We start from the raw sequence: 23,936 nt of genomic DNA, 5'->3' as shown, positions 1-23,936 counted from the left end.
ACAAATGTTGCTGGTTTTTAATACATCGCTCTGGGGTAATCATCATTTGAAAGGAAAAAACAAGTTTATCTGTGACATCAAAGTTCTTTGTTTAGATTTAGAAATAAAGATAGAAAAGAAAAATAATGGACACGCAAAATCTTATAGGACTCAGCACAATTTTAAATTAAATGTTTCGACTTAACTAAAGAACTGTTTGAGTCCTACTTGAAAATTTTAGACCACGTGTAAGTCTAAAATGCCATGCCCCCCTAGAGACAGAAGCAATGTGCCATCTAGTGGCCAAATAAAAAAGCTACAGCAGGAAAATGTATTTCTCTAGATTTCACTTATGTTAAGAAAATGCAATCCAATTTGTTGCTTTTAATTTGTGCTGTGTAAAAGGAAATAAACAGTCAGCTTATATGTGTTGGATTTCAAAGCAACAATAAAATGTTAGAAAATAATCCTGCAAAGATAAATGAAAAATTATTCCCTTAGAGGAAGGACAGGAAACTACTCAATTTAAATCGCATTTATTTAGCTTTTTCCATACAATACATTTAATGTAGAACAGCACATACTGTATTCTGAAATAACTCTCAGTATAAAATAGGGCTTCTACAATCAAGGTATAGTCATAAAATGCTCTGAGGAATATGACAAGAATGGCAACATTAAATCACCTTCATATAAAACGCTGGATGCCGAGAGAAGCAACTGTTTCCCAAACATCTGCTTTGAGAAGCAGATGTTCAGGAGGCACTTTTCTCAGCATCCAGCATCCTTTAAGAACCCGTTTCGCCTCCCCCTCCCTTTGGATCTGGTTACTCAACTAAAGAACCCTTTGTGATGGTCAAAGCATAAGAAATATTCTCTGTTTTAACATAAAAAAGAGGGAAAATCAATTGACAATCTGGCCTTGTTGTGAGACTAAATATATACGCAAAGGTCAAGAATACACAGCAATATGCTTGCCTGTTGAGCCAAATAATCTTTACGAACATACAGTATATGTGACTGTGCTATAAAGACAGGATGGGGTTCTGTGTGGATTCCTGACAGCAAAACATTTAATCACAGCAAAAGTATATTGTATATACGACCACTGAAGCCACGAAAAGCCAGCTTGTGTCAACAAACGTCAGCCAATCGGAGTTCATTTGAAGGATTTTGGTTTATGTCCGCATCAGAGCCTGTGGGTCTGTATGGTGTCGTTGAGACGAACGCACTAGCAATGAACCAGCTTTGCTTTTAGGCTGCTGTTAACTGCGCTTTAGGTAGTGGATGTATATGATGCAAGTTCAGTTAGTGTGACAAAAAAGGCCTAAAGTCAAGAAAACAAAACAAAAAAAAGTCTGACTTGAGAGGCTAAACAAACAGGAGAAAGGGAGGATTTGTCTTAAGTCTTGAGGTAAGCAATGTTTCTTCAGTATAATGCCCTACAGACAATCATACAATTACAATCATTATTTCTCTATATACAAACTTCCTGATTTACATACACCGTACTGCTCCTCTGTTTAAAATTGAATAAAAACTAAATATGAGATCATATTAATGGTGCAATTTAGTTTTCGAGCGGGAAGGGGAATTTGATGGCCCTGGACATCCCACAGCAATGTCATCAATGAACTGGGTGATAATGAACGTTACAATATGGCTGTCGAAGATGGCCTGTTTCCTCTAGTGCACCTCACACGCACACACACATATCCACAACAGTGCAAACTTTCCTAACCACTTAAAAAAAACAAAAACACTCACAAACACCTGACAAGACTACTTCAGGTCATATGCAGGGTGGAGGGAGTGTCATGATGGTGATAAGGATGAAAAAAGGAGTTCCGTGAACTCAGATTCAAATGTGGACGTGCTAAGCAAATTCACAGACTGGGATGGGTCCTTTGCATCAACACGACATGTTGCATTGCTTCAAATCCAGAATGTCTGTCACCAAAATAAACCAGCGCTCAACCCTTCGGGACTCCACTTTGTGCAGGCACCAAATTCATTTCCGCCACCTCAAGAAAACGTTGTGTCGGGTATCGTCCACATCTCTCTCCAAAGCTCTCACCGTACCACTTGGATTTGTTACAAAGACAACTGAAACGTATGTGCTATATTAGTAACAGGTTGCACTTTTCATCGACACTACAGACTGTAACTGAGACGTGACATCAACAAGCTTTACACGGAGGAGGAGGCTATAGATGCTACAGTACTAGTGCTACCTGAACATGCTACAGATGAGACTACAGTGATGGGGGACGTTTTCATGTGAGCACAAAGGACAAACCAGCTTTGCTGAGAAGCTCTACCCATCTCAGAGTCCTTCAAATGTTAGCCATGACAGCTTGATCCATAACTGACACAGGGCTTTGAAAACAAACAAACACAACTTTGTTTTGTTTAAGATATGGTCTTTGCGTACCATTTTGAAAATGACTAGAGTACCATCTGTAGGAAGAGGGATCAAGTACTTAGTAAAGCTGGCTTTTATTGTGCAAAAGAAAGCACCCCATCTGTAGTCGGTTTCTGTGGTGTGACTCACACACATACGCAATCACATTCGCTTGCACAAGTGCACAAACCCTGAAGTTAGAAAAAAAAAATGGTATCACCTCGCAGCACTAGTGTTTTGATTATCATAGAGAAAGAGCAGGGATTGCATACAACCATACATCTCCTATGTCTTCTTGGAGAGGCACCCTTCAGTAGGTACAGCTCAATTGTTTAACACCATCACCCCCCCCCCCCCCCACACACACACACACACATTGGAATCAATTTGTTAACCCTTTATAAAATAATAATAAAAAAAATTACAATCACATGCTTTGTAACGGAATGTAGAGAAAGCTTATAGAGGACCTTTGGCTTCAGCTGCGACCGAGCCAAGCAGACGCACTCTTCGGAAACTTTTGCTTTAGCTGCAACGTTACCGTACGATGGGTCACTTGAAAATCGCGTCTGCCGCTGAGCCATCAATGTGACGGCATCAACTGAGAGGTGGTGACTTAACAGACAGTTCCCCTAAAAAAAAAAAAAGGGCATTTTTCCCTCAGTATTTTACCTTTTAAGCCAATTCTACCAGACGGTGGAAGAAAGAGGACTTCCAAACAAATAACTATGTTATTGTGCATTTCCACTTCTGTATATTACTCTTATAATTCTCTTGTAAATATTGGATCTCAACTCGTAAATAAGCTGTAGTTGGCTTAGGATTTTTTGTGTTTGACTCTAAAATATTTCACCAACACAACTTAGAAACTCACCACCTTCAGAGAGCATGCATCTATATCCCCACTGATGCTGCTCTTTCACTGTTTGCAGCTGAGCAGCACTGTTGGGACACAGAAAACCATTTTGAAAATCCTGAACTCTGAAGGGGTTCAGTTCAGCCATGCAAAGCTCCATTCTGAGCTGCCAACCTTCCTTTGATGACATCATCACTGGGGTAAACTCTCTCTGACAGTGCCCCTCTCAAGCCTTTACCAAAAAAAAGCTACTCTTTGCCATGCTTCCCTAAAGTTTAAACATATTGTTGCTATGTGTTTTTTTTGTTTTTGAAGTATAATGTATACATTTTGGGGCTTCAAGACGTGTAGAGCTCAATGAGAATTTGGCAGCTTTTGATTTGGCTCCTAAATCTACAGAAAAGTGCAAATATTCACTCAAAAGGTGTTTGTGACATCTTTCATTAAAGACCCTTTACACATATATATATATGTATATATGACTATTCCATGTCCGTAGATTTTAAAATAAGTTATAGGGGAAAAAAAATCATTCTGAAAGATCCCCAAGCTTAGTCAGATCAAAGTGCAGCTCCCCAGCATCAGTGGAAGGAGTAGAAGTGTTTGAATAGGTTACAATAGCAGACCCTTGACAGGGACTGGTGGGCTCTTCTTGTAGCTCTGAGTAAGCCTTTCACACATACAGTAATAGATATAGACAGGATAGCTCACACACACCCACCCACATACACAGACATACACACAAGGTCTAGCCTAGATGAGTCTAGCTTCTCCCTCCATGTCTGCTTGTAGATCACACACGCCTGTGAAATGCATCTCCTTTGCTTTGCTTCCTTGTCCCGCCCCTAATCTGGCCCCCAGGATGGGAGATGGCTGGCGGGCCTGAGGGTCAGGTGATGCTCCCCGAGGGAGTTCGCCCCCTCGCTTCTCCTTCAGGAAGAACTCTAGTCGGCGCAGTATCTGCTTGGGGTTCTTTTTGGCAAACAGCTCCACCTCTGTGGGTTAAAACACGGGACTCCATGAGGTTCACAGCTTGTTTTTGTTTTATTGCAGTCTGGGCAGTGGCTCTTTGAATAAAAGAGTTTCACATGTTAAAAATTGATGACTGCATCTTCTGAATTTTTAGAACAAAAATTTAATCTTACAAATTAATTTTTATACAGAAAAAAAGTCTCAGCTTTGCAGTGTTGTATTTTTAGATTTTTTCTAGCAGGTCCTCCCATTTATTTAGTTGACTCAATTTTTTATTGGATTTTCTGTATAGAATTTTACTTTTTTTCCGTCGAATATGTTTCATGTTTGTTGGCAGTAGGAATGCAATGATTCATTTTCCCCACATTTCGGTTCAAACCTTGGTTTTTGGGTCATGGTTTTGTTTTGTCTTAATAAATGATTTATGCATTACAAAACAAAAAACAAAACATTTTGGGGAGGAAAAAATCTCATTTTTAAAATAAGCTAAAAGGCAAGTAACAATGAAGAAAAATACATTCAGTTGCTTTATACTAAGCCTGGCGTAATTTAACAAAATAATAAAATACTACCTATTCTTAAAGATGATGTTTAAACAATTAGAAATTAGATAATTAAAATATGTCATATAATATATATTTTATTTTAAATAAAACTAATTGCCCTACATTTTTACATTTTCTTTGACTTGTGTGTATTGAACTGTACTTGTGTGTATTGAAGTGTTGTATTGAATTGTTGTTGTATTGAATTTCTTTTACTTATCTACAGTGTATGAATGTTTTATCATAAATATAATGCTATTTCTTGAATTTCTGTTGATATTTGACAGGATGTAATCACTTTTACCTCTTAGTACAAAGCCAGAGTCAGCAATGGTCTTCTGTTGGCTCTTCCACAGCTGGTATACATACAGGTACGTGGCAACGTAAAACTCATTCAGCACGCCAACCACTTGCTGACGGCGATTGCACTCCCTGGAAAAAGCAACGACAGGACTTTGATGTTGTGGGCTAAAATCCCAGCAAGTCAAGACATTCTCAGTCAAGAAAAATGTGATTCTGAAACAAGAGGAGAGCCTCACTTTGTCAGGGCTTCCTCCCTTAGCACTTGCAAAGCAATGCGGGTCATGTTGATTGACATCACACTGAATGGGAAGTTCTAAAACAGAGTAAATCAACACACAAAAAATGATGCGCAAACAAAATGATAGCTTAGTAAAGCACAGATATGAGGAGTAAACTGACTTAGCTGTACCTGTGTGGGGTGCTGTGATAATCTGAAAATATCTTTAGCCAGTGGCAGAGTCTCTGGATCCATCACAAAGTAGAGAGTGTGCATTAGTCCAAGGAAACCAGTGCCGCGTAGGTCAGTGGCTGGGTCAGTGCCTGCATTACACAAACCAACACAATGAATGTGTGCAACAAAAGCTTGTCAGGTTTTCTAGACAATGACAGGCTGTATGTTCACCTATAGACATATTTTTTCATTTGAACCAAAAGGCTGCATGTTTCTCACCCTGAAAGCCAATGTTCTCCCAGTGTGGACCAAAGCGAGGACAGTCCAGCCTGCTGCCAATCAGCCGTTTATAAATAGTCTGCAGGACTCGCATGTGAACTGGTTGGCTGTTATCCACAGGGCCTGAAATAAAAAAGAAAAAACAACACACAAACCCACAATAATGTGTTAAAAAAGAAACTTTCGTTGTTTGATAGTCAACTAAAGAATATAAACCTGATGACTTTTTAAAAACACACACAAACTCACACTGTGCGATGGCAAAGACGAGATCTCTCTCCTCCACGAGATCCTTATGCAGTCTTGGAGATCCAAAAAGAAAATGTGTGATTGCAGCCAGACCAGTCCTGCGAATAGTTGGCTGAATGTTCTTCTACAGATGGAGATAAAAAAAACAAAACAAAATTTAGTTCCCCTTATAACCGATAAAAACCCAGACCCGTTTCCCTTTAAATGGAAAATTAGTTGGGATGTACCACAAAACTAGTGGAGCATAAAAACACATTTCTGATGTTTTTCTGTTACACTGATGTCACCGAGGGTCCTTAAGAGTTAAGTTATTCAGGATCAATGATCCTCCTAACAAATCCCGACGTAATCTAATATTTGCATTAAAACAAATGATTAAATACATGCTAGTCTAGCTTTTAGCCACCAAACACCACTCCAAGTGAAGGACATGTTCTCTGTTGTTTATTATAAAATAGTATGCAGATATTTGGCTTCATGTCACTTATTTATTGTTTTAATTGACTGTTTCTGAATTTCGTACCAGCAAGTCTCCAAGATCTGTAGTTTGGAAGTACTGCAAGGCTTCATTAAAGGAGATGAGTGGAGTTGGGGTGGAGTCCTCTGTTATGGCTGTTGGGACAAAACAATTTTTTAAATTAAAACTTTCTAGCAAAGGCTTGAAATGAATTTCATAGCTACAAGGAAGAAGAAGAAGAATATACAAAATGATAAAAGAAAATGTTCTACTTTGAAAGCAAACCAATCCCCAGGATCTGTTTCCAAAAAAGTACATTTCTAAGATTACAATTAGCAGAAAAATCATAGGTTTTTATTTGTCGTTTGATCTCCAAATAGCTTTCCATGATGGTCACACTTGAGCAGATGTGACTCCAAAGAGCTGTGCACCATCAGTCATAGAAAAGTTCCAGAGAAGCAGACAACGGTGACAAAGTCAAGGTATTCTGTTGACTAAACTCCTTAAAATTCAAACAAACCACTGAAGTGTGACACCTTTTGTCATGATATCTATTAACTGCATCTCGGAAATCTCTTTTTCCCCAAAATGAATGAAATGTTTCTAATTGAGCATTTCAAAACGATGTGCAAATCGAAAGTTAAACAAGAGGAATTAGACCTGGTAGGATGTTTTCCAGGGCGTCCCACTCCTGCCTGGCCTTCTCCAATTCCACATTTTCCCTTTCCTCTGTAAAGGAAATGACAAACTAGGTAAAAATAACAAACTAACTGAAGAGTCCTGCCTCTAAAAACACACACCCTTGTCTTTTACTTTGACATTAAATAAGGAAGAAGACTCTGTCTCAGTTTATTCTGTTATTACTTTCTTTACAAGTAAAGCACAATGCATAAAGGTGCCACACAGAGCCTTTTCTTTATTAACGGAGGAAATTTCAAACAAATGCAAATTCTGGTGGAAGAAAATATGGCAGACAGGTTTACCTGTAAGGCTGGACTGATTGCCTCCTTCTGTCAATGCCTGTAGAAGACCGTTCTGCTTCAGTGCAGATATCTGTACATAAAAAAGAGCCCACTTTTGTAAATTATAGAAAGCAGAAAAACTAAAAAAAATAAAAATAAATGAAAAGGTTAACATACCGGCAGGGATCCAAGAGGTGCATTCCCATTAGTGAGACCTCCATTACAACCTTTAACTACTCCATTCATGACCTGTAAAATGCAGAAAAGAAAATTCATAGAAAAAGAATGCAACACAAAAAAAATGTATAAAATCAAGGACCACTAAAATTTGATAAATTAAGAGTTTTTTTGTCTTACAGGTTTATGGTTGGAGCATCCATTGGTGATCTCTAAAGGTATATGTTCATGTGACAAACCATTCAGACCCTAGCAACAAACACCAACAGATGTGTTTTATTATTTTGTTTAAATGTACATCATATGAACAAGTACTGTGTGGCAAAATAGGTGTAGAGCATACGTGTAACAAACCAAAGAAAGTCCCTTACAAAACATATCACTTAGCACCTTCTTTGCAGGAAAAATATTCCCCCCCAAAAGCCAGGGTTACGAGTTCATTTCCAAAAATGGGCCTTTTTATCACACTGAGTGACACTGCAAATGGACAGAGTGTATGTGCACTAAAATAGAAAACAGGTTATGACTTCAAAACAAAGAAAAGGATTGGGAAATACCCTATCAACTGCCACCAGAGCGACGCGCCAAGAAAGCAAGATCAGAGATTACAGCTGATGCCAAAATGAACACTTGACCTCAGTTCTCCAGTTAAACCTATGTGGCATACCATTCTTAACACATAAGCTCTTAATTGACCAACATGAAGCAGGAAGAGGGGGAAAAAAAACCTGTTTTGTTGGCAAACTTGACAGGTGTTACTCCCTGACCTAATGGTGTTAAATTACAGCAAATCCAAACACCAGAATGGGATTAATGCAAGGATTTGAACATATAAAAACCCTTACCTCAGTGTGGGATGTGACACTGATGTCTTCTTCCATTGCATTAGACTTTGTTGGCTGTTGAAATGGTCTTGATTCTGGCCTTTAAAAGTCTCTTAGGCTATGAAGCCAACACCATGGTTTCTATAGTGCACAATTGTCCCCTCAAACACAGATCTCCATGTCCACAGTCAGTCTACAGGTTTCATAGTCCTGATGATGACATTTGTGTTGTGCACATCATTCTTTTGGTTCCTTTGTTGGAAATTAGAATGCAAGTTTCTTTTTTATTGTGGCAGCCTTGCTTTTTTCCCCTCTCTTGCTCTGTAGGGCTGTGGAATGCGCAGGCATCAATCTACAATAGCTCAGTTGAGGAAATTTCTATCCATCAATATGCCAGTTTCCTGGAAACCTGCCTCCTTCCTCTTCTCCACAGATCAACCACCCTCCTCAACCCCACCAAAGGTACACAGACGCTGCATAGGGACATTGCTTCTCGGGGCTGGGCTCGCCCTGTCCAAGACACTTCATTACTTTGGCAGTCAAGACAAATCCAGCATTCACCAAGAAGTACCAATACAGAGGCAGATGAATTTCCTCAAACCAAAGTGGTGCTCACGACTGTCTTTAGCTTTCCTCGATGCGCCAACAAATGTCCGCAGAGAGAACTAAAGACGTCTTGAGGGATGCGGGTCATAGAGATAGCTCTTCTTTCTATCTTGAGAAGATGATCACAGAATCCAAAAAGAAGAAGAAATGAGTTATTATGCATTGCTTTTAATCAAAAATATCTTAACATGTAGATTCAATGTTGCAAAAAATAAAAACAAAAATTATGAGCAAGTTTAGGCAATGTTAATAGTGACTTTTCATTAGGGGTTTTAAGACAAACAAAATACTTGAAAAATGTCATTAGCTTTTAAAGATCATGTTTTAGTTCTAAATCAAAGATAGGGAGATTTAAAAATATTTAATACTTTTTTCTGGTACTAAAAAAAACTTGTACTTAAGTATATAACTTCAGTATTACCGTAGTATTTTGTTGTTTAACCTATCGTAATTACGTACTTTCTTGTGTATAAACCACATGGCGTCCTGGGTAAAATACTGGAAATTGTGTATGTCCTTCCTGACATTAGTTTAATTTCTGGAGGCACTGAAGATTTCTTGACAACGTGACAAAAATGTTGAACTAAAAAGATTCGTAATTTTTTTCTCAAAATACTACAAGAACTCTACTTCTTTTAAAGTAAATCATTCAAAAGTGATCTGTGTGCTGTTCACATCAGTCGTTACTTTGAGTGACTCGGGCAGTGTATACTTTCTTTTCCACGTCTATATCTGACTGAAGACATGCTGAGTTCGTGTTCTAAACATGACACATAGATAGATCAAACGCAGAATAAACTTCCGCATAAAAACGTATTTTTCAATGACAGCTGCTAACAGAAACTTATGGCTGCGATGACAGCTTTAGCAGCAGCCTGCCTGCTGTCAGCTAGCAACCAGTATCTCTAGCAACCGACGAGTTAGCAATACGTCAACTACTAGCAGCTCCACTGGCACAAAGACGCAGCTACAGCTTTAATTTAAAAGTCAGAACGCGACAGCTCCGTGATTAGTGTGCAACTTAGCCAAAAAACATGCATCAACGTCAACAATATTTTTTTTATAAAAATACGACATGCATTTAAACAGTAAAGACCCAATTACGTCAGCTAAGAAAAGAAAGGCAGTTGCCAGGCTAACTAGCTGCAGCTTTATTGAACTGTAACGGAGATAATCAGAGGTAAATCTGGATGCAAGGTCCTTATAAACACGCTCTAGTCAGGGCAATTAAATCTCTATGCTACAAAAACCTCGGGCAATTGTATGTCGAATTATATTATGTAATAGGAGCCGTTAAAAAGTACCTCAGTTTCTGATTGTTTCTCCCTCCAATCTCAGCTTCCCTTCCCCCGTCCAGTCCAGAGGCAACGGTAATTTGTAGTGCATCTTGGGAATTGTTGTTTCCTGCCCAACGCTCGCTTCACAATTACGTCATTGCTTTGGGTCAACTCATCCCCTCACTTCCTCACTTCCCACGTGCATACATACATACATACATACATACATACATACATACATACATACATACATACATACATACATACATACATACATACATACATACATACATACATACATACATACAAACATACTTTACATTATATGTATCTATATGCATTATATAACTATATATTATGTGTGTATATGTATTATGTAACTATATATTATATATTATGTATATATGTATGTATGTATTTATATTATATATATTTATATATTATATTATTATATTACTCTAAAGTTAATCATTTAAATAATAAAAAAACATGTATAAAAACATTAGCAACATTTGTTAGACAAATGGTCAAAGAACCTCAGGCTTTTTTTTTTAGCTTTTCAATGTTACTTTTCAATATTACTAGACCCCAGTAAACTTCACTACATTTTTTAACTCTGCACTTGGACAATTGAAGCCCAAAATTCAGACCCAAACCCTTGCTGTGTCTTGCAAATTATGCTATGTTGTACAAAAATGCAAGACGGTGTTTATGAATTTTTTTGTTGTTTATGTTTGGTATTTTATAAACCCATCAGTATTTACTATTAGTATCATTTAAAGATATAATCTTTCAGCACAAGTACTTTATATTATTTTTTTTGTCTGTTTGTTTGTTTGATGTCCCTCAAAGACATGAGGACCTAGCGTCCTCATGCATGGACATCACATTTCACAGAAGTTAATTCTGCTTCACCAGGGCCCTGTGACTACGTGTGTAGAGGATTAGCTCAAAAATATTAGCTTGATTCTTAAGAGGATACTAATATGAATTTCCAAAATTGAGGAAAGGAAGCGTGTGTATTTGTCTCTGTGTTGCCCTGTTATGGGCTGGCAAACGTTCATTGAGTAGCTATTGGCTCCAGCAACCCCATGACCTCAAATGGGAATAGCCGGTTTAAACGATGGATAGAGTTAAAAATCAAGGCTATCATCAGAGCCAAGGAGTTGATATGACTAACCCATTACTTGTTTTGTCTTCTTAGCATCTCTGCCAAACATAATCCCAGAAAAAAAACTTAAATTTCATACTACAAGGCCAAAATGCTTTCTTCTCAACAGCTTTTATGAATGGTAATAACTCATCCACTGAGGGCGAGAGGTCAGGTACTAAAAAATTTCAAAGCAATCCCATTGCTCTATTTAGAGGTCGCTACAGCCAATCATACGCCTTCAACTCACCTCATCTTCTGCACCTTCCTCAACCACACCAACCACCCTCATGTGCTACTTAACTACATCCACGAACCTCTTCTTTCCTGGTAGTTCCCATTTCCGCATCCTTTTCCTGTCATAGTTACTGTACCTCCTCTCAACATATCCATCTCAATCTGGCATCTCTGCATTTCTCTCCAAAACATCTAACTGCTCCTTTGTTGTATTCATTCCTGATCCTATCCATCCTCATCACTCCCAAAGAGAACCTCAACATCTTCAGCTCTGCCTCATGTCTCTGTCTTGGAGCCAACATTCCTAAATTATTTGCTTTTAGTGCATACCTACAGAGATGAATGACTGAATGTTCAAATTAATGAATTTAACATTTATGGCCAAAATGTGAGAGGTCAAGACACTGATGTTGGAAGAGAAGGCTTAAACTGCAGTCTTTGCTCAATACCAAAGGAGACTGAGGATTTAGCCAAAAGACATTGTCACAGACCAAATGTCTTCTCTTCTTGAGACGTTTTGACACTGACTTAGCTTTAAAACAAGTCTGAAGATAATTTATTGGTAGAAGGTCAGGGCTCTTTGCAGGTCATTCGAGGTTTTCCATACCAAACTCTCTCATCCATGTCTGGATGGGCCCTATAGACCCCAAGAAGTTGTTCCCACGCTTCTCATTATGTTCAGGATCATGGAATTCTCCAAAATCTTTTGATCTCTTGATGTCAAAAGATATCAAGATACTTAGAGTTCCTTTTACTGGATCCAAGGGGATCAAGCCCTGCTCCTAAAAATAACAATCTCAGACCATGCAGCCTTTAACCAACTTCACACAATGTAGTCTGAGAAGGACCGCTGTCCTGGCAAACACCAGATCCAAGTTTCTCCCCTTAGATTGGCAGATGAAGATGTGTCATGTGTGGGTTGTTACTCCAGATAACATTTCCTCACTGCCCTAGAGTCCAGAGGCATGGTATTTTACAGCATTGTATTCAACTCTAATCATTGCATTAGGTGATGTGTGGCTTGGGTGGAGCCGTTTAGTGATGGAAACCCATCTTCACACACCGTTCTTCAACTAATCTAAAGGCCGCATGAAATTTGGAGGTCTGTCGTGACTAACTGCGAAAAGTTGGTGAACCGTGCACACAATGTTCCTCAGCATCAGATGACCCTGCTCTTGTCAGAGTTTGTGGTCCACAACTTTGTGACTGAACTTTGTTGTTACACTGCAGGCAATTGACAGTGGATCTAGTAGTGTGGAAATGTCACAGTCAGACTTGATGAATGGATGGTGTCTTAATCGAGAGACAGACGCCCATTCTTTTGTAAATTTAGTGAAAGTGATTAAAATGTATTATTTGAAGTCCCAAAGTGTTCTTAGTGATCATGGTTGTGCATTTTTAGCTAAAAAAAAAACTGTGAAGTTTTCTGGACATTGTTTCTGCAGGGTGGCAGTAGTTCATTGGAAATTTGCCTCTAAGTAAGCTCACCCCGCTTACTGACATCCTTCTGTTTACACACCCTTCCTCTAGCTTACAGCCCCATCACAACCCCAACCTAAATTACCGGTGCAACAAAAATGGCAAGCGATGTTGGAATTTTCCAGCCGTACAGTTTTGAGCCAGACCAGACATGGAAAATGAAGGTGTACATGGATCCAATCATCTACAAGTTGATGCATTGGAATGGAGTGGAGCCAGCTCAGTGGCCTTGTGGTAGAATGTCTTTAGAGTTCAGATCCAGGCTGAGTCATACCAAAGAACTTAAAAAATGGTACCCAATGCCTTCCTGCTCAACAACACTCAGCATTAGGGGATTAAACTACCAACCACTCAGGAACCATTCCTCTAAAAAACAGATTTCACACTCGTAGGTGCATGAAGGTCAATGGGACTTTAACAGACTTTAGCAGGGACCTTGCGGCTTGCCAATTGTAGCAGCTATCACAGCTATACACTTTTTCCAACAGAATTTTTTTCATTTGATTCACAACTATTTGAATAAAAAAATACTCAAAATGCAAATTAAATAATCTTTTTTATGTGTCCTCTATTGTGAGAAAAATACTGCAAGAACATGTTAAAAACACCAAAAACACTATTTTCATTCGAGTGGGTCTTTAACCCACTTTTGACCCATGTTGCGCATTAGAGGGGGTGTGGATGTGTTGCGCATCAAAAGGTAAAGTAATTTGGAAGGATAAGAAAATACATTTGGTAACGTAATGTATTTGATTTGGCATAATCGGAAAAAGTACAAATAATTTGCTCAGGATAGAAAGTGAACCCCCACTTTCAGCACACTGTCAGTCCTGTGCAGTCTGTTCTCGATCAGAGATAATGAACTGTTACAAAACATTTTGGACCTAACAAAATTACACAGAATTTGTGAAATGTTATGCAACTGGCAATAAAGGGAGGACAGATTTCCGGTTTGGGATGAGATCCACTCTTAACTTGATCTTGAGGAATGTGCTGTTGGCTCGCAGTGAAGTAGCTGCTGTTGGCTTCTCACACATCTGAAAGGCCAGACACCTGCTCACTCTGACAAACCAACAATCTCCATTCAGTAGAAAGATGGCATTTGTTTATGGTCTACAGATGAGACATTTTCATGTGCTGCATTTTTTTCTGATAAAAATCCAGGAACCATTCCTTCCTGTTTCACAGCATCTTAGTTCTGTCTTTGCTCTGCTATTTCAAGGTTTTCTTGCAATACTTCCTTTCCTTCACTTTTCTTCTTTCTGTTTTGGCTTTCCCCTGCAATTTTAACGATCTTTTGAAAAGAAATTCCCTATTCAAGGCTGTCTGAGGGGGAAAAGACATGCGCACTTCCATCAGTGTGAAAACAAAACAAATTCTCTGACCAACGTCACAACGATCACAAGATTGTTATGTAGGATGTCCCTGCTTTAATTTTTAAGATGTTGCTAAACTCTGATGCTTTCATGCGACATTAACAATTAAAACATTTAAATTAAAAAAAGGAAAGATGAAGAATAATCTGGCGTTACAAAAAGAAAATAGTACACATCCTTTTTAGCTCACGCTGGAGTTCTATCACTTCACAGAGTAAGGTATTGGAAAATGTTAGTGCAAGTGGGAGGCAAGAGTGTTCACTGCTGGGTGGAAAGTGACCAACAGAGGGCGTGAGTGAGACATTTAAATCAAATAATGAGCAAAATCATATTTTCATATTTTCAGCAGCTTTATTTTATTGCAAATTCGAGAATCTCAATCAACATTTCTGTAAAATTTTCTCTGTGAGATTAAAAGACAGAAGTAGACTGCAAAGATGCACAAACCAAAGCTCAACTCACTTCAGGTTTTATTTATTTAACATGCCTTTATCAAAGTGTGCACATTCCTTTGAAAACATAAACATTCAGAGCTGTCCGTTCTTAAATATACTTTGTACTTTAATTCAAGGGTTACAGAGGTTTCATGTATTTTTAATTACATAAAAAAATCTGTGCAATTTTACAGTAACTATTTTCTATCTTGTTGTTGGTTTCATATGTAAAATAGCCTGTTTCATTTAGTTTTACTCTTGTTTTTAAAGTCCAGTGGACTGTTTGAGATCAGGAGATAGGGGTACTCCTTTTTTTCTTTCAGTTTGCTATAAATATACTTAAATTATACACGTAAACTACTTACAAGGGAGCATTTTTTTCTTCAGTCCTGGTCCGGAGTGCTTAATGCTTACAAGGCTTTTCAGGAAAACTGAGTGTTATTGCACAACATTATGGTGCAAAGATCGTGTTACAAGTGCAGCAAATAAAAATCATTTCTTGTTTTTGTTCTAAGCAACAGTTTTAGATTTTTCGGTAGTTAGATGTTGATCTAAGTGAGGATCTCTTTTATTCTTTAACTGCTGAGAGCTCTGGAAGAAAGCTGAAGAGTTATCTCATGTCAACAAGCAGGAGCCAGCTCTGAAGAAACATTATCCGCCATCCTGTGCCTGAGATAGTTGGCGAAGTCCACCTGTGTCTGAGAGAGCACTTTGTTTACGATTGTCTTTGGGATCCAGCCCTACGCATGCAAGAAAAAGTCACATTAACATGTAACACCTTGCAACTTTTGCTCACAGTTCTTGACTCAATGCAAACAAGGAAATTCAGCATTTAATACCTTTAGGTCTAAACTTAGTAACCACGTAAACTTGGTCTTGTTTGGGTGTTCAGCGCACGGTTTCATCACAATGCAGGTAGGCCCATTTTCAGCTCTAAAAATTGTATAAATTGTTCATTCAAACCAGATGAGCATACTTTTTGTAGGTAATATCCGTTTCTCTAACAATTTTGAAAATGATCACTCTCACTGGCTTACCTAATGATGCCCTTCTGCTCAGGCATTTTTGGATGCTGAGTGGACATCCCAGCCAGGAAACAGGTGGAGCCTCTGCGTTGGGTACAACGCACATTCACGAAGTCTCTTGGTCCCACCACATTTCCCGGTGTCTCTGCAGACACCTCATGGGTAATCATGGTGTCTGGGCCAATCTTTTGAAGAATCTAGGTCATCCCAATGATAGACGTTACCAGCCATTTTGAATGCATGTTTTATACTCTGACTTGTAGCTCTCTTACTTTGACCTCTTTCACATTGGGATTCCATTCCCCCATTTGCTCCATATTTCCCACCAACTCCTCATACAGACTGTCAGGGTGTTGCTCCATTACAACTTCCAGCTTGAACACCTTCCCAATGTCAGGTAGTACCTTACTCAGGACCTTATCTCCATTTGGCTGTAAAGAGGTGGAAACAGGTGCTACAGACCCCACACTAGTCATTTTATCAACCTTAATTAAAGATTAGAAAACTCACAGCTACAGTTTCAACAGTCCAGCCGTCCTGCTCGCTTAGAATGCTGATAGCCTTCTGCAGTGCATCTTCGCCTTGCTTCACATAAGACATTTCCTCCTCACTGTACCCCTCCTCCTCAATGCGAGAACCTTAGATCATAATACCAAAACCACAACATATCGAGTAATTCTGTGGATGTTTGAGTAGTCTGCTTTGTTGTGCATTCAGTAAATCCCACTCACTTAGAAGGGAGCTTCGACGCCGAACTTGGCTGATCCAGTTACTGGGTCCTGGACCTGCCAGTCTATTGAGCTCATGATGAATGGCCACAATGGCATTCTTTCTCAAACCTGCAAGAAAAAAGAACAGTTTTCTTGTTGCATGCAGTGTCCTGATAATGTGTGCACCATCACCGGAGAATATGCTTGTCGTCTATCAGTTATTCAGTCACTCTGATCTAACGCTGCATGTAACCCTGCTTCATTTGAGAACCAGTAAAGAATGGAGAAGGATTAAGTAAAGGCAGCGGGTTTGAATCTCGGTTTAACGGTGGTTCATGACTCACCTGTCATGTTTCTCATGTGCCGATAGGAAATGCCAGCGCACAGCTTAAAAGTTGCAGGCAGCATCTTGTTTAATGCAGTGGTCACTTCAGCTGTAGAACAAAAAAGAAGTATGCAAGACTTTAAACTACGTTTGAGCAGTGAAAAACTATGCAGAGTCTCTACTTTGGTTCTGTAAACCGCTGAGAGAGCTCCTGTATTTAAGAGCTCTCCCCCACAAGGCCAGCTTGCTATCAACACGTAGATAAACACGTGGGTCAACTCACTGTTCCAATGGCCATGTCACCAAGGTTGCCCCACAAACACAGCAAACATGTCTCAGATTCCAGCAAACATTTTGTGAGATAACATCCAGTGCCTGTGCAGGCCCACTGCTTTACATGCACTCAAAAATTCCACAGAGGTGGCTGACACAAGGGGAAACAGCTACTCGTCAGTGGTCGGAGCTCCCTGCTGAGAAAGACCCTGAGTGACTCATACATCCCCTTATGGACCATTACAGTATAAACACTAAAATTTGAGGGAAGAAAAGTTCCATTATGTCTGTTTTTTTTCCTTCCACATAAAGATTGTTATCTTAAAATGAGCTTTGTAAATCTCCAGTGCCTTTAAAATGGTGCAGGAATGCCCAGCTTTCTAGATTAAAAAAAAATAAAATGTCAACCAAAAAGCCTGACAAACTATTATCCTACATGGGTTTTTTTGTACGACAAAAAAGTTTTATTTAGTCGAAAGTAAATAATAAATAATCACATTTTCTGGATTGTTGCTGGGTTGATTTATTTTGCCTTGTGCAAAAAAGTCAAGACTTCATGGACTGGAAACAAGTGAATTTTGTACAAAGAAAACCCTTTAACTGTAATGCAGTCATGATTATGAAAATGCAGCCTTGTGAGCACAGTACATTATGATGTCAGACACTACAAAAGTTTGCATTCGGTACATTTGTACTGTTAACCAAGCAGGACGGGCTCAGATTTTCTGTTCCAGAAAACCTGGACAAAAACTTAAATTTTTTTAAGAAATGCATTATTGAAATATCCAAACCATCAATTTGTTTAATTGTGTTTATCAATTTAGTTTGAAACATTTTTAAGACATTTAACGTAAACTAGAATATGATGTATAGAAGGACTTCTCAAAACACAATTTAAAGACAGATTTCAACAAACATTTCTCATCTGCAGGAAGGATAAATCGGAACTTTAGTTTGAAGCTCCGGAAAGGAAATCAAAAGAAGAGTTGAGCTAACAGATACAAAACAGGATGGGTTAAAGAAATAGAACTTTATTGTCACTTGAAAGGAAGTAAAAATCAAATTTTATTAAATTTTTTTTTTTTTAGCAATTTCGATGTCAAAACGTCTTTTTTAAAGTGTGTTTAAATATTCAGAATTTAGGTTTAAAAACACTTTCCAAAGTGTTGAAATTACCTGGACACAACCTTTGATACCGAAAAAAAAGAACAATAAAGTGTTTTTGAGACTTATGAGAAAAAATTATTTTTATTGGCTTTCCCATTAGATTTTTTGAAAAGGGTGTAGGGATGGTGGTGTGACTGTTGTATAAATGAGCCTATAGCTTTCATTTCCTGTAATTTTTATCGAGTTGCAAAAAGCTTAACATGACCCAGCAACATGCTGCAACAACAGGTTTTTTCTAATCTCCTCCGTGTGTTTTGTGAATCTTGTTTATTTCATCCAAGAGAAATACAGGCTATCTAACAGTAATATTGCCCCAGAAGGGTGCGCGTCAAGCACGCCTTCAAAGTCAACCGCAGGAATGGAAACCTGTCAAGAGAGAAGTGGGACATCTGATAAGCAGAGAAACGAGCAGCGATAAAACAAGAAGGGATTTATAAATGTCAAAGAAAAGGCTGAAGTCACCTTCACCTGAAACCTTGCTTCCCTCTAGCCTTCAGCTGGGAGAGTTCTCCCATTCGAACATACAGGCCTTGCACAAACTAATCCATTAAACAGAAGAAGCAAAGATTGAGCCACAGTCTGCTGTACGATGAATCATTTTTTTTTTCCTCTTGAGACAAAGAATCTGAAGCCAAAGTGGGTCATGTGCCTGATCAAATGAAACCCTGTTTGGCAAGCACAGAATTCTGGTTTAATGAGCTTCAGCTTTGCGTCAATCTGCTTTTGTCTAATGTGGATCCAAAGCTGGCAAGTGTAACTTGAATCTGAAGGTCAGCGAATCTAACCTATACAATGCATCTCTGACGAGCATTTGGATTCTGTGTGCGTGTCCTCACCGGAGGGGCCTAACATGTTTCACCTTACGACACCGAGTGGTTTCTGAGTTCTCACTTACATTGCATTAACCTCTTTCTGAGGATTACCTCCTCATCTTCTTGTAGATGAATGCATAAAACCTTTAATGCATTGAGGAGAATTTGTAATGTACTGTGAGGGCAATGAAAGACATTATTGCATAACAGAAAGAATAACACATAGAAGCTACAAAAAATGTAAATTTATCCAGAAGTGTCACATGTTCTGAGAGTCAGCTTGTGCAGAAAGATCCATGCCCATAGTGTTGAATTTAGTTTATCCATATTTGTCAGACAGAAGAATACTGAGTGGAACAAAAGATGTGACGCCTCTTTTTGTCCTCATGTTGGGCATCAGGTACCTGAATCCTGAGGGCAAGAGTTCATCCACAGACCAGAGAGGGTGATGAGAAACTGAAATGATCTTTCTGGGTGTCACAAAAGAACACTGTCATGTTTGTGAGATCATTGTTACCCCTCGAACTCTCACAAAATAATCTTAGAAATAAATACTAAATTTGATTGTTTCAACATTTTTGCAAAACATGAAATTGTTGAGCTTTGGTGCACGTTTGGTCCAATTTTGTCTAATGTCTAAAAAAGTTTACTACTAAGTTATCCTTTTTGTTGTGGCATAAAAGTACTATTTTAAAAACTGCTGTCACCTTTAGAGGCCACACTTACATTAAGCTTACAACACTTAAAATGTCCTCACCAACGATGACAGTAATGATAAAACAAATGGAATTATAGCAAATATCGTTTAGTATGGCCACATATGGCAAATAAAAGTATATTACTAAGGGGACCAACCAAAAAAGCATTAAAAATAGATTGAGTTATTTTGTGCCATAAATGTTTAACAAAGACACGACATAACAGATTGAAAATTGACAAAACCTATTCATTCAGAAAATAGAAAAATAGCTAACACAAAATAATAAATCTAAAATGAGACCATAAAACACAGACAAGCATAAATTATTAACAGGGGTAAACATTATTTATGTTTCTATTGTCTATTTATACTTATTTAAGTTCCTACATGTAGTTTTCATGTATTTGTTTGCTTCCTGCCCTAATATATTTGTGTTATTCCCCATTGGATGATGGTGACTTTCATACCTATGTGTATTAGCAACAAAAACAAGGATTTAAACCGCCATGTTTGAGCAGAAGGAAAACTGTCCAATCCACAAAAAACAAAGAGACAAACAAGGCGTTGAGTATTCAAACTATAGTACAGAGTTTATTGGGATTTGAATGACACAGTGGGTTTGGCTTTCACATGCACTCAGCACTTTGCTGTACATCACATTAAGAAGAAAAATTCCCTCATGGAATCCCTGCACTCCATGTTTTCCTCGCTCATCCCTTAACTTCCAACAAACCATGTGAGGCTGTGTGCATTTGTGTTCCCCAGCGAAGCAAAGAGTGTAACAAAAGAAAAAGAAAAAAGTGCTGATATCTTTGAGGGCAACTGTCTGGGAAATCATGCTAGCAAGGAGGCACTTCAGTCTAAACCAGATTTTTTTTCATATCAAGTATGCAAAAAAAGGAAAACAAAAAAAACAAAGAAAGGCTATTGTTAGATCGTAAAGGAGGCTTAAAAGTACTGCATGAAACAGTGTTTGCTTTCTCAAATAGGGAAGAGACCACATTCTTAAAACAAGCAGAAGAAGCTCAGGACTTCTTCCTCTCTCTGAATTGGCTGTGCTGTTGCGAGAAGAAGGCCACGGCTTTGTGTGGAGATCGTTCAGGGTCTTCCTCTCCTTTTCCTCAGCTCCGAGGTAAAGGAGGTGGACTCACAAAATGAGCAGACAGATAATATACACCATCCATACAGGTATTGGTACACTGTAACTTTGATTACAGTTGGGCAAAAAAAAAACTAAAGGAAGACCCTTGAGACTTGTGAGGCATTTTGAAGAGCACATTAAAAGGTAGATGTGTGGTGGGGCAAAATATACAAAAGCTCTGCATGGAAACAACAGGAACTGTGCAGCAAGATCTATTATATGGAAGAGGCATCGGATAAGAAGAACACTTTTGTTTTGGATGTAGAAAGCAAGCGGCTTGTGACAGCATCAGTACAACAATGTGCCTTAATGATCAGAGGTAAAACATTTTCATTTGGTAACCAAACAGCATGACATTATCTTAAACTGTGCAACTTGTAAGTCAGGCTGAGTGCATGTGTTCCCTTCCACTCCACCGGGACTGTGAAAAAAAAAAAGACTTCTGTTTCTGTACACTATATTAATTAGGTTTTAAACTTCACATAATGTCAAATATAAAGTGACTCTGTAAACCAAGGGACAGGTTTGAGTATAAGATGGTAACATCAGTGGAATGAGGTATGCAGAAGCAAAAGGGATACAGCTGTCCATACTTAGACTTGTCCATGCAATCAAAACACAACACAATTCTCACAATTCTGAGTGTGTGTGCGCGCCTATCAGATTGTGTATGCACTGTATGCATGTGTGCTTTAAGCAGTATGATATGTCTGCAGGCTCATATGTAGAGTGTATAAAAGGGATCATACATTCTGATCCTCCTGTGGTTCTACACAACAGCTAAAAACCTTCAAAAACTAACAATTCAACATGACAACAGTATCACAAAACTAAAATTGCAATCTTTGGCCTGAGTGTACGCAAGGCAATGTACATTATGCGCTGAGGTTGTCATGGTGATGTGTTCTGAATGTTTAGGAGTGAACCGAGGTCAGGGCAGTGACACACAGAGAAAGAATAAGTTAAGAGTATGAGCTGTGCAGATATAGAAACGGAGAAGATGCAGGATTAAATGATGAAACAGATGAGATCATGTCCAGAAGGAACAAAGTTGGAAATGACTGGAAAAGAAAGTCCTCTTCTGGGAAAAAAAGCCAAAAATATTCACCAAGACCCCCCAACTTTAATTTCCCAATGTGGTCTTTATTATACAGTGGATGCCCTGAATTTCAGCGTGTTTTCTATCTTCTTTCTGTTTTCCTCAACATCAGTGGCTATATTCTACAGTCCAACAGTCCTGAGGGTAAGTAAGGTTTGTTAGAATATTTCCAAAACGTCTCTGCAACGTTAAACATCCCACTACCGATGCCCAGGGTCTTAGGGCACAGTCACCCCCACCCAAACCCACCCCATCCCTCCTAAAGGGCTGACCATTCAGGCCTTCGGATAGGCAGTCTCCAGCTGCTGGCAGAACCCCAGCGGTGGACCAATCAGCAATGGGAAAGCCCTTTCGAGATCAATTCCTTGTACGTGGCCCCCACATCACCACCGCACCACTAGGGGGCAGAGTTGGACATTGAGTCCACAGAGTTGACGCTGGAAGACTGTACTCGGCTATTGGAAATGGACACTTCTGGGTGCTGCAGTGAATTAGAGGAGAGACAAAAGATGTGCGTGGGTTAAGCAGAAAGATGGATTAATCTGCATCTCTGTACACTCCCTTACATGCCTCCTGAAGATCCTGTCCAGCAGGCTGCGTCTGGGGGGCTCGGGTGGCTGATTCCAGTCCAGATCTGGAGGTCTTGTCCCTTGAGGCCCAAACACATTCAAATCTCTGAAACACTCAGTTTCTATCATCTAAATTAGAGGAGACGCGAAAACAGAAAAGAGGACAAAAACAATGAGAAAAGAGAGAAATGAATGAGCAGCAAGTGAACTGCTCGAGGATACAGAATACACACAAACATGTGTCATGTAAAGTCCACTCACTTCATTCTGCCATGGGATGGAAACACTGCCAGTAGCAAATTTGGAGTAGAAGTCGTTGTCAGTTTGGTCCAAATTTACTCCCTTGACTGTTGAGAACTGTTCAATGTCCAAAACATCTTTACAGTACACTGCCCGAGGCTGAGAGAGGGAAATGACCAAGACAAGTATGAGTGGAAACTCTTCAAATAACTTCATCTTCATGGAATATTATTACCTATAAGATTTAGTTAGTTTCCTATATGAGAACAACTTGGTATTTTAATCCACAGTAAAAGCATTTCTTTAGTTAATGAAGTTATTTAGTTGTTTTTTTTTTTTTAAACTTTTTTTAAGGTGAGACACATTGTTCATCCTCAAGACTCCACATTTAGTGTTCATGCTTGCCTAAATATTCAAAGTGCCTCTCAGCTCTGATTTATTCATGCCAGTAGAAATGTCCTGAAGTCTCCTATTGGAGGACTTCTAGTACTTAACAATTTTTATGGGAATTTGCCATTTCTTTATGTTTTTTTTGCTATTGCCCTGCAGAATGTTCTGACCCCTGAACATGTATAAGATATGACAATGACAACATATTTTTAAGCACTCCTACAGTGACCAATCGGTTACATTTACTAATTTTACTTTTGGTAAAATTGTTCTAAAAGCAGTCTCTTGCAATTCATGTTATATTCTTTTTTTATACACCTATTTGCTTGATTACTTTTAAGAGTAATCTGGAATAACATGAACAACAGCAATAAAACTTTGGCTGCTTTACACACCTCTGTTAATAATTAACTTGCTCATGTTGGTTCATCATCAACATCCTTTTTATTATTTTGTCTTCTGCAAGGTTCATAAATGTTTAATAATAGAAAACAAAACCCAAAGAACAAGTTGTTCCTTTAAAAAAAA

General features: G+C 38.7%; 3 protein-coding genes across 6 annotated transcripts in view; all 3 read right to left on the bottom strand.

The window, feature by feature from the left end:
- Positions 1-499: 499 nt before the first annotated feature.
- On the bottom strand, positions 500-10,414 carry elmod3 (ELMO domain containing 3). Of its 2 annotated transcripts, none has more exons than XM_023958590.1 (13): positions 10,309-10,414; positions 8,420-9,113; positions 7,755-7,823; positions 7,575-7,646; positions 7,419-7,488; positions 7,096-7,164; positions 6,502-6,590; positions 5,979-6,102; positions 5,730-5,852; positions 5,469-5,599; positions 5,296-5,372; positions 5,061-5,188; positions 500-4,234 (listed from the first exon to the last, which is right to left on the bottom strand). In XM_023958590.1, the coding sequence occupies exons 2-13, from the start codon at positions 8,453-8,455 to the stop codon at positions 3,993-3,995; spliced, it is 1,230 nt and encodes a 409-aa protein (XP_023814358.1). In that variant the 5' UTR covers positions 8,456-9,113; positions 10,309-10,414; the 3' UTR covers positions 500-3,992. The 2 variants fall into 2 exon arrangements, with proteins under 2 accessions (XP_023814358.1, XP_023814359.1); XM_023958591.1 differs by having other exon boundaries at positions 3,712-4,234; positions 8,420-9,109; positions 10,309-10,407.
- Positions 10,415-15,539: 5,125 nt separating this feature from the next.
- star (steroidogenic acute regulatory protein) lies at positions 15,540-17,102 on the bottom strand. Its single transcript, NM_001104910.1, has 7 exons — positions 17,037-17,102; positions 16,714-16,821; positions 16,493-16,620; positions 16,255-16,413; positions 15,995-16,179; positions 15,797-15,890; positions 15,540-15,697 (listed from the first exon to the last, which is right to left on the bottom strand). Exons 1-7 carry the CDS (start codon positions 17,098-17,100, stop codon positions 15,578-15,580), a joined length of 858 nt encoding a protein of 285 aa, NP_001098380.1. The 5' UTR covers positions 17,101-17,102; the 3' UTR covers positions 15,540-15,577.
- Positions 17,103-20,533: 3,431 nt separating this feature from the next.
- Positions 20,534-23,936, bottom strand: part of LOC101160171 (G protein-coupled receptor kinase 5) — a 32,866-nt gene continuing 29,463 nt past the window's right edge. For 2 of the 3 annotated variants that reach the window (XM_004072698.4, XM_020706077.1), the window contains 3 exons: positions 23,040-23,177; positions 22,776-22,907; positions 20,534-22,690 (listed from right to left, as the gene is read on the bottom strand). In XM_004072698.4, coding sequence (XP_004072746.1) covers positions 22,607-22,690; positions 22,776-22,907; positions 23,040-23,177 — 354 coding nt within the window. In that variant the 3' untranslated portion in view covers positions 20,534-22,606. The remainder of the gene's footprint in view (positions 22,691-22,775; positions 22,908-23,039; positions 23,178-23,936) is intronic. The other variant, XM_020706076.2, reaches the window with a different exon arrangement.

This window comes from Oryzias latipes, chromosome 9, assembly GCF_002234675.1.
Source record: "Oryzias latipes chromosome 9, ASM223467v1".
NCBI classification, from domain to species: domain Eukaryota; kingdom Metazoa; phylum Chordata; class Actinopteri; order Beloniformes; family Adrianichthyidae; genus Oryzias; species Oryzias latipes.
The sequence above is the reverse complement of the archived record's forward strand: the minus strand, read 5'-3'. Positions and strand labels throughout refer to the sequence as shown.

What these genes read in the sequence shown, in the direction of transcription:
- elmod3 (XM_023958590.1), bottom strand. Translation starts at nt 8,455, where the DNA reads ATGGAAGAAGACATCAGTGTCACATCCCACACTGAG. An exon ending in GATGCTCCAACCATAAACCT is followed by an intron (nt 7,647 to 7,754) that starts GTAAGACAAAAA and finishes TGCATTTTACAG; the next exon opens with GTCATGAATGGAGTAGTTAA. An exon ending in GGAGAACATTGGCTTTCAGG is followed by an intron (nt 5,600 to 5,729) that starts GTGAGAAACATG and finishes TGTGTAATGCAG; the next exon opens with GCACTGACCCAGCCACTGAC.
- star (NM_001104910.1), bottom strand. Translation starts at nt 17,100, where the DNA reads ATGCTGCCTGCAACTTTTAAGCTGTGCGCTGGCATTTCCTATCGGCAC. An exon ending in GGACTGTTGAAACTGTAGCT is followed by an intron (nt 16,414 to 16,492) that starts GTGAGTTTTCTA and finishes ACCTCTTTACAG; the next exon opens with CCAAATGGAGATAAGGTCCT. An exon ending in CCAATGTGAAAGAGGTCAAA is followed by an intron (nt 16,180 to 16,254) that starts GTAAGAGAGCTA and finishes GGGATGACCTAG; the next exon opens with ATTCTTCAAAAGATTGGCCC.